This window comes from Thamnophis elegans, chromosome 3 (assembly GCF_009769535.1).
Source record: "Thamnophis elegans isolate rThaEle1 chromosome 3, rThaEle1.pri, whole genome shotgun sequence".
Classification (NCBI taxonomy): Eukaryota; Metazoa; Chordata; class Lepidosauria; order Squamata; family Colubridae; genus Thamnophis; species Thamnophis elegans.
The window spans coordinates 90,624,279-90,642,845 of NC_045543.1; the positions used below are offsets into that span (position 1 = coordinate 90,624,279).

Genomic DNA, 18,567 nt, shown 5'->3' on the forward strand with positions numbered 1-18,567 from the left:
AAATAAATAGCAGCTTATTTTTTCCCTCTGGCCCAGCTTAGTATTTGGATAGGATTTGCAATTTTAGATTCAGAGCTCATGACCAGAAAAATATCTATCATGAAACCTTAAACCAGGGGTGTCAAACTCACCACCTGCAGCCTGGATGCGTCACATGCTGGCCATGCCCATCCCCATTTTAGCAAAGGGGGAAAAAGTTGTGATACATTACGTGTCATTGCGAGTTTGACACCCCTGTGTTAAACCATACACTAACCAGACTAGAGCTGAAAAGGCAATTATTGGTAATTCTGCATAGATTTGTGAATCACTGAAATATTTTGCTGAACTCCTCGGGGGTTAAAACTAAATGCAGAATTATTTTGCATCTTAATGAATAGAACTGGGTTTTTGTAGAACTGCACACTAATCAGCTGAAGAAGAGGACAATGGGAGAAAAGCAGACAGGAAATTTTATCTTTAACAATCTCACAAAGAAAAAAATTTGAATACAAAAAATGAATGTAAAATAATCCAAGTTTCATTTTCACAAGTATTGCAGTAATACAATAAAATATGATTACAGGTCAGCTGAATTTTTAAAAAGCGTTAAAACTTTTATAGGAGCTGCATAATTAACCACCAGTTCCAGCTCAGTGAAGCGGAGCACGAAGCTGAAAAAAGGGGTGGTTTCAATGCAACACACGCTGTATCAAAGACAAGCCAGGAGTGCTGACCGGTTCTATCTCAAGGGACTGTGGCCCTCCAATGGAAGAGCAGGAGAGCTCCAAATGAGGTCAGGGGAGGGGATTTTTAAATGCAATTAAATAAAATTGAAAGATGCAAGTGCAGCAATGACTGGGAAAATATTTTCCTGGGACTGGAAATGTGCTTCTTTATAGGCTTGTAAATAAGGCAATTGTGATGGCTCTAGAAGTCTTAAGTGCTTTTTATTCCCATTTTTGTGTGTGGATAGTTATTTTGAATTCTTTAACTATTGGCACTCATCCATAATGTTGGAAAACAGCACAAATGGCACAGCCCTTGTATCAGTAAAATTATGCCCCTCCCCCCCTGAAAAAGTGCCTCAATTTCTAGATATTGTAAAACTGCAACTATGTCTGCCTGTATTCAAAATGCAGTATACCCTTATTTGCAACTGAGCTGCCACAGCAGATAACATTTTGAAGCAGGGACAGCCAGAATGGAGTTCCTTGGGGTGATGTTCACATGCAGACAGCCAATACCGAGGGAAGCTGATTTTTCATACTTAGGGTACTGATACTGAGTGGAATAAGATTCGGATAGATCTATGCAGATTTCTGTGGCACCTTAATACCAATACAAATATTTTTATGGATCACAGTCCTCTTCATTATATGCAGAATAATCGTGAAAAAAGGAATATTCCATATATACACTGGAATATGGAACATTATATTCTATTTGGCTTCTGAGATAAATGAGGATTCTGCTGCTGATGTTTCGCTGAATTGGGGGCAGGACACAGCCTGGGAGGGAGGAAGGGGGGGAGGAAGGGAGAGGGAGAGGGAGGGAGAGAGAGACAGAGACCATCTGTGGCCTGGGTGGGTGACTGGGAAGAATGACACAATAGTCTTTGGATGGGACTAGATGTTTCTGAACTTAAGCATACAAGTTTCAAACTTAAGAATGAGTTTATTCACAAATAAATAGGCAAAAAACCTGTGCATTTTTTTTCTTATCTCTGACAAGCAAGACTGCTTGGGCTAGGCTGATTCTGCCAAGTAATTCATATTGGGCTTGTGTGCAGACAGTTAGGACCAAGTAGCTGTTTAGGCAGATTCCCCTAGAGAAGGAAGTGGACCAACTATGATAGATCAAAGTTCTCTTATCTGGAGACGACAGAAAGAGTGTCAATGGTGCTTGAAATATTAAACCTGCAATAACCAAAACAGATGACATGGAAGGAAAATGGTCAGAACTCCACTGGGTGGATGTGGGAAGTGCAGGGAAGCACATCAATAAAAATGAAATGATTTAGACAAAAAGTATTTAATTCACTTCCATTTATTGCAGTGATCCTTCTTCAGTATAGTAGCTGCAATACTCCATGTTGTTAAAACATTAGAAAAGTCATAACTGTAGATAACAGTTACAATACATTATCAAAATATGACATAACATTTTTGGACTGTGGATAGTACCAATCAAAGCTCAAGCTTTAAATTAAGACCGTAGTTCATTTTTAAATAAACAAAGTAGCATATAAAATAATTGTGTAAAAAGGAAAGACAAACATAATGAAAATAATAAATAATCAATTTCTTCAACTATTTTCTAAACACTTCCAAATTTCACAAAATAAATTTATAAAAATGATATTGCTGAGTGTCAATGGAAAACTATTTCAAGTTATTGATTGAAACTTAAAAAGCATCCAAAAGAAATTTAAATGTGTAGTAAATAGAAACTGGAATGGGTAAATTTGCTAACAAGTTAATAGTATATATTACCTGGAGAGCTTTAATGTTATAATCAGGATTTGGCATTTGGAATTTCTAATATTGGATAAAGAACTTTTAAGTCACAGACTACATTTGGTACCATTAATAGATCCAAATGTTAAAATAATTATTTCAGCCACCACACAGACAGAAATGCAATTCCTTTCTTTTGCACATCACAAATAATGGCTGCCCTGAATGGGCCAAACTACTACATGCCCAAGTGCATTTCCTCTGGAGGGTGACATTGTTTTCTATCCTATTCTAAGTCTGCACTTAACAAAACAAGGGAAAGGAAATTCAGCCTCAATGAGTAATTTTACATCCTCTCTCATCACAGCAACAATCAACCAATCTGGTAGTAATCAATACTCTATTTGCAATGTGATTTTTTAAAAAAGTAACAACAAACTATTATAAACTTCCAATTTCCTTTGAAAAATATATCCTGGCAATGAATTACTCTATGTGGCAGCCAACATGTATTGCACTTCTGGAAAAAAAAACAATCAGCATTAGAGCAGTTGGTTACTGAAGGTAATACAATATGCAAGAATCCTGTTGTCCCAATAACCAGATCTTCCAAAACAATTATTTGTTCACAGATTTTGATCTCACTTAGCAAGAAAGCTGTGTTTTTATATGCTATGTATTCACTTACAAACTCTGAAATTATAGATCTTTGATCTAATATGGCGTTCTGTATTAAAGCCAAAAGTTGAAACATATTTTAGGCAATCTACAGGTAACAGGTATAAGCGTTGTTACTATTTATTGGATAAAGCCTCAAGAGATTCTTCAGGAAGCAGTTCATAGAATAAAAAAATATAAAGCAATTGAAATATATACCCATCCATAAACAGAGGGCACACAAATGGGCAGTTCTGGAATACACCATCTTATCAAATTAAAAAGCTCAAGAGAACCAAACCTGAGTGTTTAGCAAGAGTTTTAGCAGATTTTAAATAAACTGCCCTTGGATGCCCTGGACAAAACATGGTTCCACAGAACTACTCTTTATCCATATGGTGCCCCCCAAAAGAACACACACAGTATCAGTCCCAACGCCGATGGCATCCTGTGACAAAAGCACCCTTTGACAACGGAGTTGCACAATAAAATCTGTTTGGTTAATCTTCTGTCATAGGAGCCCAGGGAAAACAGGACAGGATGGAATCGGAGAACATCAGTAGTTCCCCATTAAGTACATCTTTCAGTAGTAAAAATTAAACATTACAAAGTCCTCAATGCTAACTGCATGAATTTGACTTTATTATCATAGCCAAGTCATCCCACTTATCTCTTAGGTCTAACCAGTCTCTTAAACTGACACATACACAGACCACAGACACACAACCCCTTGTTCCAAACAGTAAGAAACATACAACAGTCCAAACTAATACCTTCATGGAAGACCAGAATGCAGCATCTTTATTATTGTAAGATGGAAGAGTCTAGAAACTAAAGGAAGTCTGATCTAAAGTTTTAACCAATGGCAGACTGACTTTATAAATTTACAAAACGATATATGGATGAAATTTGGTTAACTTCAGAAGGCACCTCAAGGCTAAAAGGTTTTTATAAATCTATAACCCATTCATTGATCAAAAATAAACACTTTTATTGCTGCCTTTCAAGTAGCAAAGAAAAACCGGTTTATTTATTCTTTACTAAGGAATCCTCCCCCATTTAGCAAGATTAAATTACAGAAGAATTAGAAAAAAAATGGAACTTCCACAACTTTAGGAGTATAGTGACTTTCCTTATGTGCTTTTGAGTCAGGGGAATAGTGAGAAAGTTATCACTTTCTGCCTCTGTATGAGGTTAATATTTTAATCGAACGTTCCAGTCCCTTTCCTCTAGGCACTGAAGTACCATTTCTTCCCCGTTGCATCTTGCACAAGAGAGTTTATGAATAGAAGGTAAGAACACTTTGATGATTTCCACGGACAAGGAGAATGGGTGGCAGGTCTTTTGAAAGAGCTTCTATCCAGGCCATGTACAATGCACTCGATACTGCACTTTTTCGTGCAACTGGTAAACTCCTATTAAAAAACAGAGGGGGGGGGGATTATTCACAGATGCACAGGATTAGAATTGTATTATGTAATCTAATTTAAACTGATCTGACATCCAAAATATTTTTGACATGAAATGCTTTTACTCAATGTTGTTCATTGAGTAGTATTGATAAACAATTCTACTGAAAGCAGTTTTTAAATTTTTATTTGATTTACTATTTCTACTAATCATCCCCAAATTCTTTAGTAGCAAAACCTATATTCAAGCAGAACTCACCCAATTAAATAAGTAATTTCCTGCAAACCCCCATACTGTATTCTTTCCATTATCACTTACTTCTTATGCAGTTAAGTTTACATTGATCCAAGATTATTTTAGTTATTTAATGCTTATTAGCAATATTTATAAATCTCCTCAAACCCCCCAAATTATGTTCTTTTTTAAAAAAAGAAAGCAAAACAAAGACAACAGGGTTGGTATAAAAATGAAAATTCCCACAGGAAGCCTGTTCTATAGGAACTTCATGAGAAGGGGGTTGGGACTCACAGCAGACATGTCTAAGACAGACTCAAGCTAGAAAATCTCTGATCATGTATCCTGCTGCAACAGTGGCTTTCAAGGAAATGAACTGATCCCAGAAGCTACTGACAACCAGTGCAACAACCATATAATTGGCATCATTTTACAAAAATGAGGTCATCTCACAATGAGTTTGTTATCATGTTTGTCCTAGGTGCAGCCTGAGTCATCTCACAAAGCATCTAAAGTAGTTCATTCAAGGAATGATCAAGGTTAAACTGGAACTGGTGCAGGTGGAATGTGCAAGTGGCTGGTGAGGTGAATTGCAGTGGGACTGGGGGAGGGTATGTGAATGGCCAACAAACTGTAGCATGACCATGGACTAAGAGAACAGGTCGCCGGTGAGGCCTGGCAAGAGTGAGAGATGATGCACAAGGGTGCAAGTATCCCTAGAGTCACAGCACAAGAAGTCCCGGAGTCACGGTGCCTCCATGCATGGCCAGGATGGTAAACCCAGCGGAGAGGGTGAAGCAGGCAAAGACAAAGACTGGTCATAAATGTGAACTGGCTTAAATTACCATGTGGGTACAATGATGATCGCAAGTTCAATGATTAATCACAATTTCATTTTTTTTCCACCTCTGTTGCAACTTTTAATATTTACTGAATGAAAGGGCATTAAACAAAGACACTTTTGAGTGATTTGTTATTTCAAATATTTACTGGAAAGGATGCCAAGAATTATAGAAATGAGTACTTACATAACAATTAGATTAGCTGTGCTTGAATGTTCTTTCAGTAATTCATTTAATCTAATCTGACGGTAACTCTGTAAGAAAAATGAAAGCATTACTGATTTCTGAAAGGCAAATAATCATTTTAAAATTAATTTGAAATACTGATGTAAAGTTCAAAAATTTGTACATGTGGGAAAGAATGCTACATACCTTGGTTTTATATAGCTCAATTTCATTATCTGTGATTCTCCAAGGTTCATCTTCTTTCATTTTGTCTGCAACATCTTGCTCTTTATCATCTTCATGAAGTCTGAATGGCTCAATCATTTCTTCAAAGGCTGCAATGCTGAAAGTTATTTGATCACAAGAGTTGGAATATATCAATTCTAGGTTTTAACCACAATGTCAGCAGTAAGGCATACGACTACCACGTCACATACCATATCATGCCATTAAAAACTGCAGGCTTAGTAACTGGAATTGAACAGCTACTATATCTCTGCACAGAGGTATCCTGGTCCCTAGCAATTTCTTTTTCCAATAGAAGAGAATAAATGTAGCTTGGGTTTAAGCAATGGAATCCTTGATCTTCTCTGAGCTTGGATGTTTTGTTATCTCAACTAGATAATATCTTCAGTGCAGACCCTGAGCAAACAACCAAGTTGAGAGAGCACTAAGGACACCACAAATTTGCTTTGCAATTTACCTCTATTTAAAAACTAAGTCTTCCCAGGTAGTGTAGGGCCTTGTTGATTACCTTGTAAAGTTGGAATTTTCATTTCACTGAAACTTTAATTCTGCCTTTTTATATCTGGACAAGATTCACTGGTTAAGACTTTAGAGGGCAGAGGCTTATTATTGCAGATAATAGTGTGCTTGGACTTATCAGAGTGCTGAAGAAATAAATTAAGAATTGGTTCTTGAAATAATGGCGGTTGCAGCATCCACATGGTCACACAATCTCAATTCAGGCACTTTGCAACCTGATGTTACCATTTGCACCCTTCAAAATCAGGTTTCGACATGAAAACTCAAGGGGCAGATTATAAATTGTGGTCATGTGACATTAACAACCCATTGTGATATGCTTAATACTGCAATGCATCTGCATTGTAAATTTGGCATGATTGTGTGATATTTTGGTTAATGACTGTTACTTAGTGATGAAATTGCCGATCCTAGTTATAGCTGTTAAGCAAGAATTATCTGTAGTCTTCCATATTACCATCTGTTTTCAGATTTTAGTTTGAGAAAATGATTATATGGTAATTAAAAAAATCATACTAACATGTTATTTTCATTATTGAGATTCTGCTGTTAAAACTATAATTAAATAAATTATCACAGGGAAATGCCATTTAAATAGTAGCATGGCATTCATATGGCACTTAATGATTCTGTTTTTAATAGAAATTCAGTCCATGTTCTGTAAAAGCCATTTCTTACCCAATATCTATATTTTTTTTTACTAATTATTTTAAGTTATTTTTAAAAATGTAACCTCATTGAGGGGGTGAAATTCAATTTTTTTTACTACTGATTCTGTGGGCGTGGCTTGGTGGGCGTGGCAGGGGAAGGATATTGCAAAATCTCCATTCTCACCCCACTCTGGGGTCAGCCAAAGGTGATATTTGCCTGTCTCTGAACTACTCGAAATTTCTGCTACAGATTCTCCAGAACCTGTCAGAACCTGCTGAATTTCACCCCTGCCTCATTGTATAATCATTTTACATTAGAGTCTAAATATTGATGTAATATTTCATTAAATTACATAGAAATTGATATTGGAAATCAGTATGCAACTTACTTTTCTTTCTTTGGTTTTGTATTGATATCACCAAGAACCATGATATCTGAAAAGTCTATCCGAAATTTGCTAAGCAATGTTGCCATCCTGAAAGTTAAAAGAAGGAGACCATACTTAACAGTAGGAATTTAGAATACTGCATCCACTTCTGAGCTCAGTAATGTAAGGATATTGATAAGCTGGAATGGTTCCAGAGGACAGTAGCCACAATAACATATTTATGAAAGGCTAAGAGGCACTGTGTACAGCTAGCCCGAAGAGCAGGCGATGGGGAGCTATAATGATTGCTTAGAAGTCTCTGAAAGGCTGTCGTCTAGGAAACAGAACTGAACAATAAGATTATTTCTGAAGACAGAAGCAGCAATGGCTTTAAATGACAAGGCACAGGTAAACATCAAGAAGAAAATCTTGATGATAGAACATTCAACAATGAAATGTATAGTGCCTTGAAAGTTGTGGATCCTCTTTCTGAGGAAGCATTTGAATAGAATGGCCTCTGTAACATAAAAGTAAAGGTTTCCCTCACACATATGTGCTAGTCATTCCCAACTCTAGAGGGGTGTGTGTGCTCATCTCCATTTCAGCGCTGTCAGAAGATGTCTCTGTGGTCATATAGCCGGCATGACTAAATGCTGAAGGGACATGGAACGCTGTTACCTTCCCACCAAAGTGGTCCCTATTTTTCTACTTGCATTTTTACATGCTTTTGAACTGCTAGGTTGGTAGAAGCTGGGACAAGTAACCGGGGTCTCTGTAAGGATATTATTAATATAGGCAGTCCTCAACTTATGACTATAATTGAGCTCGGAATTATGGTTGTGCTGGTTGTTCAATGAGTCATCATGTGATTCCCATTCAATTGTACAACCTTTTTTGTGGTCATTAAATGCAGAGTTTATAAAGCAAACATCATGGTCATTAAGCGAACATGGTCTTTCAACAAATCCCGTTCACAATGAGCATTTGCTTTTTGCTGTAAACTGCAAGTAACTGCCAGCTTCTGGCAAAACCCGTCATTAAACATGGTCACATGACTATATGACACTGTAAACAACCATAAATGCAATATGGTTGTCAAGGGCCCAATATGTGATCATGTGACTGGGGTGAGCCATCAAAACTTTGAATCTGGGTTGTAAGCTGCTCTGGGGAGGTCCACTGTAATTTCGAACAGTTGCTAAGCAACCAGTCATGTGTCAAGGACTAGCTATAATCGATTTCTGCACTGTACAGACATTAGACTAAATTATTTCTTCCAACTTTTACATTCTATGAAATGTGTAGGGTAAAATATTTTGTATGAGATTTTTTTTAGTGTGTTCTAAATCTAATGATTAAGTAAAAATAGATTCATTTAATTTTTCATCCCACTTTTCATTTCATAAGCAATTCCTTATAAATGCTTAAGTGCTTAGAACATGATCAACAAAACATAAAGTGTATATTATAAATATAATAATATAAATTTTTCATCCATTGTGGCACTATCATTATTCTAAAGCAATTTATGAATTTTGATATAAACAATATAAATATATCAAATATATTAATGCACTGATTGGGTTTGATTAATTGATTTGGTTAAAATAGAAAAAAATCTTAGCCAAGGGAACTTTGTTAATTCATTAAACTCACGCTCTTCTGTCATGGTCGATTCTATTTATTTTTCCACCAATGAACACCCTGATCTTGCAGTCTTTCCATTTTTTCTTGGTTGTCAGAAGATATGGAATCAAAAGTGTTAAGCCTAGAGGGGAGAAAAAAAGCCAATATTAGTGTGGAGCAAATGCTGGAAAAGAAATACGATAACATTTCTAATTTTCTTGTAATTTTTTTTTTAAAAAGTCTTACCCCCATCATCAAAGAGCCACCAAACATCAATGTAATTTTTGCCTTGTTTTTTCTGAAATTGGGAACTTGCATCAAGCAGCTTTTGATCGGCCAAGTTCAGAGGAACAGACGGGCCCTTAGGATCTGTAAAATTGAGAAGTGACATTTGGAAGAAAATGAAGTCCAAAATATCCAATCAGCCATCTCCATTCAAATGCAGAAGCTGGTTTACAAGGAATAGAAAAAAATAAGAGATAAAGAGGATATGTTCTAAAATTTATGGACCTAATATAACACTTGAATTTTTTTTTGTTTCATCACATTGCATGGCTTTGAAGCTCCCAATATGCAGTGCAGGTGACTGCTGAGAGGAGTGGGAGTGTAAATGAATGGTCAACCACTTTTTACTCCGCTATCTAGATCTGTATTTCTCTGTTGTTGGCAGCTTTAAGCTGTGTGGACTTTGCAGTTAAAGTCCACACAGTTTAAAGCTACAAAATCTTGAGAAACACTGATGTAGATATTGGTCATGGCTTGAAATAATTAGCATCACTTTTATCAGCTATTTGCAATGACACACATACACTGTGATATTATCCTTACATTTTTAGCACAGCAATAAAAAGTGATTTAGGTAAACACTGAATTTTAAAAAAAAATGCTAACACTGTCCTAGCCAAAACATCCACCCAAGTTCTAAGGAAGTCGGAATTATTAACTTCTACTTGTGATAAACCATATACAAAATAAGATATGAAAGAAATAATAAATGGACACTGACAGAAAGAGGAAATGGATTAAACAAAAAAAAGATGGAAAATGGCCTGCCTTTTTTCAAAAGTGGCTGTGTTGTAGTCTTGACATCTTCTTCTTCTTCTGGACAAGTTTTAAAAGTAAACAAAAAATGAAAAAAGGTTATTTGCAATATTAATGATAATGGACCACTCAGTTTTACCATTCAATGGTAAAAAACGAATATGAATTAATACATGCCATCGTTATTAATTAGCATATTCACAACTTTTCTTTATACCACTACTTTTAAAAAAAGAATCATGTTAGTAGCTGAAATAAATGTCCACTATATCCCTCCTCTTTGCACTAGATATATGAACACACACATGCATACAAACATACATATACACAAAAATATTTTTATCCAGGGACAAAATATTAATAGAATTTAAAATTCCACATTAGCTTAAGATGGAAATAAGATGAGTAAAATCCATGATCAGTCTCACATTTAACTCAAGACCAGCTGTACCACTGGGCAAGTATGTAAAATAGACTAAGTTACTATACAAGTAATACATATTTTAGAATTGGCAGAGCCAATATATTTATCTATTAAGTTTAATCCACATTATAGTCAACAAGCTTGCCATAATCATATCAGCAGCCCCTTTGGTGCAGTGCCTCAATATACCAAAAGCTTTATTTATTCATTTAATTTGTAATGAATATGATTCAGTAACACACTGTGCATCAACAAAGCTGAACACTGCTGGTTCTGAAACTCTCACCAGCTTCAAATTTTGCAATATGAAGCAAAATGTAATAAGGAAAAGATTTGAATTAACATATTCCCTTCCCCAGATATCTGGCCAATAAAAGATCTACACAATTATTCCATTATACAACAAGGAGTCTTAGATTTAAATAAACACAGCACTATGACATTGTCATCAGTTACTATTTGGAGTCAAATCTACATTGTAGGGTTGGTATAATAATAATTATGTGTGTGTATGTATGTGTGTGTGCACACATACACCTATGTGAAAAGAACTATACAAGCTACTTTGAGTTCCTAGAAAAAAAGAAGTATACATATACTACATACATAGTTACCTTTATGAATAGGTCCTTTTTCACTAACAGGCTTAGAAGTTACCGTATCAGTCTTCTTGCTGTAGTCCACATTTACTATAATGTCTTTGGTTACTGGTGATTTCTCTTGGGATGACAATAATTCTTCTGTGAACATTAATATATATATAGCTTAATATTTATGCAAGGATAGGTTGCTATTTTAAACCATGATTTTTCTAGGAGGAATCTCAGCTTTTGCACATAGGGATTCTACATAGGTGTTCCACTAGAATCTCTTAACTAAAAAATTTCAATGTTCATATTCAGAATGCACAGTAATAACTGCCAAGGTAACATTTGCCAAGAGCCATGCTGGCACAATGGTTAGAATGCAGTACTCTAAGTCAAGATCGACTCAGCCTTCTATCTTTCTGAGGTGGGTAAAATGAGGACGCAGATTGTTGGGGGCAATTTCCTGACTGCAAACCGCTAAAAGACTGCTGTAAAGCACTGTGAAGCGGTATATAAGTCTAAGTGCTATTGCTATTTGTGCAAGAGAATGGAGATTGGTTGTGTGAATGTGCTGCAAGTGAAGAGTTATAATCACAGGAAAATAATCTTTCTTCATGGTGTCTACATATTAAATACATAGTTATTTAGTAAGCTTATCACTGGAAATGGTCCCAGCTAGAAAGGAAAGGATGTAAAATATTTTTTTCCAAAGGTTTAGGTTTAGGTTTCGTTTTATTTATATGCCGCCCTATTCCCTGCGGGACTCAGGGCGGCAAACAAACCCAAGGGGGAAAGGGAAACATAAAAGTACAAATACAAGCATTTAAAAATAGCCAACAGCCACACAGATCGAGAGGGGAAGGGAACTCATCAACCCCAGGCCTGCCGACACAGCCAGGTTTTAACGGCTTTTCGGAAGGCCTGGAGAGAGGTAAGGGTCCGAATCTCTGCGGGGAGTTCATTCCAAAGGGCCGGAGCTGCCACAGAGAAGGCCCTCCCCCGGGTGGTAGCCAGATGGCATTGGCTGGTAGACGGAACCCAGAGGAGGCCAGCCCTGTGTGATCTAATGGGTCTTTGGGAGGTAATTGGCAGCAGGCGGTCTTTCAAGTACCCAGGTCCAATACCAAAGGTTTCAGAAACATCAATTTATGAGCATATACGCATGTAAAGATGGTTATAATGTTACAGCGTTAGATAAGGTATCCCCAATTCTTCACCTCATTAACTTCTTCATCAAGGTTCAGGTTGTTCATTGATCCCAAGAAATTTATGAAAATAATATAATAAATACTTCTTTGAATAATAGTACTTTACATATTGGATAATCTCATTGACCCTTGAAGATCAAGACTGATCACTTTGCAGAGATCTGTATTATGGGTTTCAGTAATGGTTTTCCATGACTAAAGACAATCTATATTGTATTAGCCCTTATAGAGATATTATTTAGCTCCCCGTTGGAAATGTTCTAGCAATCAGCTGGTAAAACAATTCTACTTAGCCTATGATCCCTCTGGGAAAGTGTTAAACTGGCAAATATTTTGGCAAGAATTTGTGTAATAAAGAAAAGATTTTGGACCTACCAAAAAAATGGTGCCCTAACCTTTTGGCCACCAGGGACTGGGGTTTGGGCGTGACTACCTAGATCCTGCACATGTACAGATAAAGCCTTGCTCACTTGCACGGCCCATTCTTAACAGGCCATAGACTGGAACCAATCCCCAGACCGGGAATTAGGGACCCCTAGCCTACAGAAGTCCTAAGGTGTATAGGCAATTAACTAAGTAGAACTTGTAAACTATGTTAGATAAAACGGAATGGGAATCTTCTGAACATATAAAGAAAGGATAGTCAGCACTAAAGCTCTGTTTATAACCTGGGACAACTGTTCATGCTTCTGGTGGTTGTATCATAGTAATCAATCTGAAATATAAAGTAGTTCTCATTTAGCAACTGCCTCATTTAGCAACCAGAATTATGAGGGTGATGAGAATAAAATATGTGACCAATCCTTGTGCTTGCAATCTTTACAGGTTTGTAAAACAAAGGAAAGGGAAAGAAATCTTAAGCACAGATGTGTTTCATTTAGTGACCATTTCTCATAACAACCAAGTTGCTGGTCCCAACTGTAGTGGCTAAACAAGAACTAACCAAAAGAAATGTAAAAAATGAAGGACAATTAGAAAATCCTTAAAGACTTCAGAGCTGAGGAGAAAGAGACTGAATTGCAATCTGAGACTGGAACACTAGAAACAATAATAAATATACTTTCATGAAAGAAAGTATAGAACTTTAAATTAAAAAATGAAAAACGTCTCAGTAATAGATATCAAGCATGTAAATAACTTGACTTAAACAAGGAATTCGATTAATAACCATAGGTTTTTCAAGTGAAGGTTTATATACTGCTTCTAGGAAATTTCCTAAATTTACTGAAAATATCTCCTGGAAAAGAAACAGGTTATCAGACAAAGAAAATGCTGATCCAAATGATGCAATTAGCCTTACTCTGCATCAGAAGACTATCTCTAGCCGGAAAGCACAATGAGTTCTTTAGAAATAACAAAAGGATTGAGAATCACAGCTGCCTGAACTGTGACAGAGTGACCAGGATACAAAGGACCAAAGGATCTAAGAACATATTGAAAATGTTTGCAACAACACAGAAGAAAAAGCATATTCAAAGTATGGCCCATTGCAGTTGTGCAGATCAATGTCCCTGAATAACCTATTATGGCCTACTTTACGGAAAAAGTTGTCCTTTAAGTTTTTACTGCTGAGACAATTAAGTTGATGACTGTGATTCTCAAAAAATAAAAATTATCCAAAATATAGTTAAGTGAAGCATCAATTCATATGAAGCAGTTTGGGTTCAATTGACGGAATTTCTTATCAAAACTGGAGAAGTGCACAATTTGTATTTAGGAAGTCTAGTGAAGGAAAAATGAAAAACTGCACAGGGGAAACAACATATTCCTAGAAGCAGGAGTGGTACATATTTTGAGGCCACAACACATACATTATATTCCAGCTGCTATTGGTCTCAATTCTAAAACAGGGAGGAAAAGGGAGGAGCACCACTGATGCATATCTTGATGCAAATCATTTCAACAATATTGTGTAAACAAAGTCTGATGAAATATTTGATCACTGGAGATGCAATAATCTACATGCTTGAACCTGGGGCTACTGTGACAGAGGCGTTTCATTTTCAACCTGAGAGATAATTGGGGGAGGGGGGGTGTTCAGCAGTAATTTCATGATCTCAATTCTTGGAGCCAAGTTTATCAAACTAGCAGTGATGGATAGCAGAAATGAAATCAATAGAAATAAAATGCTGAAGACGACACAAAGCAAGAAATAGTAGCTCCAGGCTATTAAATAATGAACTCACTAGTGTCAAAATTGTGTGATTATGGAAAGAAAGATTTTTTTTAAAGTGTTTCTTGTCCTCATCATTTTTAGCTAAAAGAAAAGGCAAAACTCCCAAGAAGCCACCATCAGAGGTGGTGATACAACATTTGAGAATAAAATAGAACTCAACTCAAGTGCTCATAATGGGAAGAGAACAAGATTAAGTAGAGTGCTACTATAACAATGTTCTAAGGAGTTGGGTTTGTTTTTCCCCTGAGGTTTTCAAGAGTCTGATGCAGACATTACAATAGTATCTAGGAAGCTTATTACAGTAAAGAGAACATCAGAAGAGTGGTTACTGTTGTAAAGCAAGGATATAATTGTAATACTATGAAAATCCCAAATCATATTAAGGATTACCTTGTCCCTGAAGATGAGATATGTCCAAACCTTCCCTCAGACGGATGACAACCACTCCATACTGATAGTCAAAAGCATCACTGAAATAAAATAAAGTGGGAAAACCAGTGAGCAGTCACAATTGGCTAACTAGTACAATTAATGTGAAAGGACAAGCAAGTTTGATCAATCAAACCATATAGGAAATGTCTCCACTGGTCATCCTATAAAACAAAAAACTTACTTAAAATACTGTTCTTTCTAGCTTCAGCTTTTTGTTCAAATGCTATCCATTGGCAAAATCTAAGTCTTTGACTTAGAACATCTGGGTAACGTCAATATCACACAAAAAAGCAAAAACCACAGTACATAATCACAGTTTTATAATCATACACCACTTCTCCAGGAACAATGTATCCTTCCACACAATCCTCAAATCCAATGTCTTTTTCACATCGCAAAACAATATCAGGGATATGACCACTCCCATCTCTCTAGGCACATTATTCCCAAGCGAAGGAACTGCCACAAAGAAGCTTGCCTTCAGAAATCCTACTAGAGATACTGCCTAGGGATTGTGACCTGCAGCAAATGTCCTCTTTGGAATTCACTGGAGGGGCCTGAGCCATAAACACTTTAAAAATAATGACAATTAACTTGAATTATACCAATATGCTTTCTGACAAACAATGCAGCTTTTGTAATAGATATCTAATCTGAGTAAACTGATCTGATCTACTGCATTCTGGAGCACCTATAGCTTCTAAATAGTCTTCAGAGGCAAGCCAGTGTAAAATTAATTGCAAAATCCAAGTATAAAGTAACAAAAGCATGACTAATAGATAACAAAGCCTGTTGGTATAGGACTAGCCCACATAAGACTGTGCTGTGCTGAAAGTCCTCCACTCTGCTTTTCCAGCAGGAGCTGTAATGATGATAGGATCTCACAATTGTATGCTTGCATTGCAGAGTGAGCAATCTAGGATCAAAATTCTATTGAAATTAGCTAATTTCTCAACCCACGGCCACACTTGCTATGCTGGGATTCAATTTAAATATGTTTGTTTTCATCCAGACCCCAACAGTCCCCATACATTAAAAAAGAACTTTGTTAATACCTCATCTTATGCAATTGAATAAAAGTTCTCAATGGCTTATGTAAATACTAAATATAAGTGGGATAGTTGTGCCTTGCAGCCCACTGAAGAGCTTAACCTCTCTTCCACTGATGGATCACTTATATCAGTGGTCCCCAACCTTTTTATCGCCGCGGACCAGTCAGCCTTTGATAATTTTACCGTGGCCCGCTGAGCGCGCGCAGGGGCGCGCGAGGCTCTCTTCCCTGGAGCCTTTGCGCACGGCCCAGGAGCTTTTGCGCACGGCCCAGGAGCCTTTGCGCTGCAGCGATCATGTCCCCCGGCCGCTGCAGCGATCATGTCCCCCGGCCGCTGCAGCGATCATGGCCCCCGGCCGCTGCGCGGCCCGGTGCCAGGTACTCCGCGGACCGGGGGTTGGGGACCACTGACTTATATGATGTCCTCACTCTCAACCTTCACAGGCGATCTAGAAAAATGATACTGAAAACCAACTGAATATCATTTCTCCTATGTTATTCTAACTAGAATCACCCATAAAAACAATACGTTTAGTTACATATCCTGTCCTGAAACCCAAGAGAAAAGGATCCAGACAATCTAGTTCATTCAGGGTGTTTATCTCAATAACCACCCTTGAAAACTCTCTGTAGGTAGTTCAAGGAGCTGTGTTTTTTTTTCATTTGAAGTTATGTTGTCAGTTCATCAGCAATCCAGGACCCTGTTTTATTGAAATCCCAGAACATCCACAACAGGAGTGGATAAAAAAAGCTCCTTCTCTCCCTGCATATAGTCAAAAGGACTCTGAATGAAATATGATATCCACTTCAGAACCATCAATATGCCTAGATCAGTTTATAAGGCAGTATTGTACTGAATTACTGCCCACAATATCAGAATATACTAGCAGAAAAAGGTGGCTTATAATTATTCTGGAAACTTGATTAGTATAGCTATTCGGTTACAAGAACAATATCTTAATTACTACTTACTGAAATAAGTTGATGTAGATGTCAACATCATTCATATCAGCTGACTGCCAATCCTTCTTAAATCCAAGAACAAGAATATTTGGCCTCATTCTTCCTAGACCTGAAGCCTAGAAAAAAAGTACATACAGCACTTTGGAATGGTATGTCTATGTCTATCTTTAAACTTTGCTTTATTCAGATTAGATAAAACACTGGAATTTTTCTACCCTACCTAGTCCTATGTTTTACTGAGAATCATTTGACAACACTAGCTGAAATTTTGAAGCCCTCTAAATGCCTCGAGATGAGGAATGAAGTAAAAACTAATCTTGTAAGCAAATTTAAGCCCAAACATGTGATTTTAATGTCTCAAAACGTTTCCTACATTTTTAATAGAACATTAGAATAAAATTATATTATAAAATTATATTAATACATACATAATCCTTCTCCCTACATATAATGAATCATTAGCCTCCAGAGGGAGAAAAACAGCAACCTACGGGCAACCCAGAAGAAGGAAAACGGGCCGGGGGCGGGAGAGGCTGTTTTTGTCCTCCCCAGGCTCCTAGAAAGCCTTTGGGAGGATGAAAAACAGGTCCACCACGCCATTGCATGCCAAAAGCAGAGGGAGGGTGGGGGTCACGTGCACATGTGCAGGAGGTGTCGCGCACAAGCGCGAGGGGAGGACGCATAGAATTATGGGTGTGGGCATGCACGACCCCATGCTTCCCCTGCTTTTGGCATGCGATGGCAAAAAGGTTAGCCATCGCTGGAATAGGCTATAAAGAGATTCTCAGAACGGCACCTATTTTCCTACTAAAATAATATACTGCAGGGTTTGCAGTATATTGGGCGGCATATAAATGCTATTAAACTTATAAACTTATAAACTTAAACTTTGCAGTTGTTTCCTGATTTCTATCAGCCACCTTCTAGATTCTTCTAATGAAAGTCAGAAAGGAGGTACAATTATAAAGGTAAAGGAACCCAGAATTATCTATGTAGAGACCTAGCATTTTTTATTCTATTATGGATGAAATTCTTTCTGAAAGGGAACAGGAGAGTGGTTTTGTCTTCTTATAAGAGCACACAGAATTTTATAGCTTTACTATAAACTTTTATAGAGTTACTTCAAATCTATTGTCATGTTGCTTTCTAATGAAGAGAATATTTAAATACACATTTCTTGAATACGTGTACCTTTCATTAATATGGAAGAGTAGAAGAAGGAACTCTTTAAAATGTACTAATTTTTAGAATGGTCTGCAGCAAGTGAGAGGCAGTGAATTGCAATCCAGCTTCACAATGCATGAAACCCAGCTGCAGAAAAAATAGTTTTCCCTCCTCTGCTTTTTGATACTCAAAACCAAAAGAATGTCAATTTCTAATACATGAAAAACAATCAAGCTTCACTTTCTGCTGTATGAAAAGCAGTGTTCACCTATTTGTCACCATTTTTATTTTCTGGATATTACTTTTCCTATAATGTAGTTCTAAAACATGTGTAGATAACATCATTTATAAACAGAAATTATTTAG

The 18,567-nt window shown here is 36.9% G+C and overlaps 1 protein-coding gene across 1 annotated transcript in view; it reads right to left on the reverse strand.

The window, feature by feature from the left end:
- Window positions 1-2,036: 2,036 nt before the first annotated feature.
- The window catches only part of SLC12A2 (solute carrier family 12 member 2), a 49,963-nt gene continuing 33,432 nt past the window's right edge, over window positions 2,037-18,567 (reverse strand). Inside the window, exons 19-28 of the mRNA XM_032214509.1 lie at window positions 17,047-17,153; window positions 14,982-15,061; window positions 11,235-11,360; window positions 10,209-10,256; window positions 9,402-9,524; window positions 9,186-9,297; window positions 7,551-7,637; window positions 5,954-6,089; window positions 5,768-5,835; window positions 2,037-4,510 (exon numbers count right to left, since the gene is read on the reverse strand). Coding sequence (XP_032070400.1) covers window positions 4,375-4,510; window positions 5,768-5,835; window positions 5,954-6,089; window positions 7,551-7,637; window positions 9,186-9,297; window positions 9,402-9,524; window positions 10,209-10,256; window positions 11,235-11,360; window positions 14,982-15,061; window positions 17,047-17,153 — 1,023 coding nt within the window. The 3' untranslated portion in view covers window positions 2,037-4,374. The remainder of the gene's footprint in view (window positions 4,511-5,767; window positions 5,836-5,953; window positions 6,090-7,550; window positions 7,638-9,185; window positions 9,298-9,401; window positions 9,525-10,208; window positions 10,257-11,234; window positions 11,361-14,981; window positions 15,062-17,046; window positions 17,154-18,567) is intronic.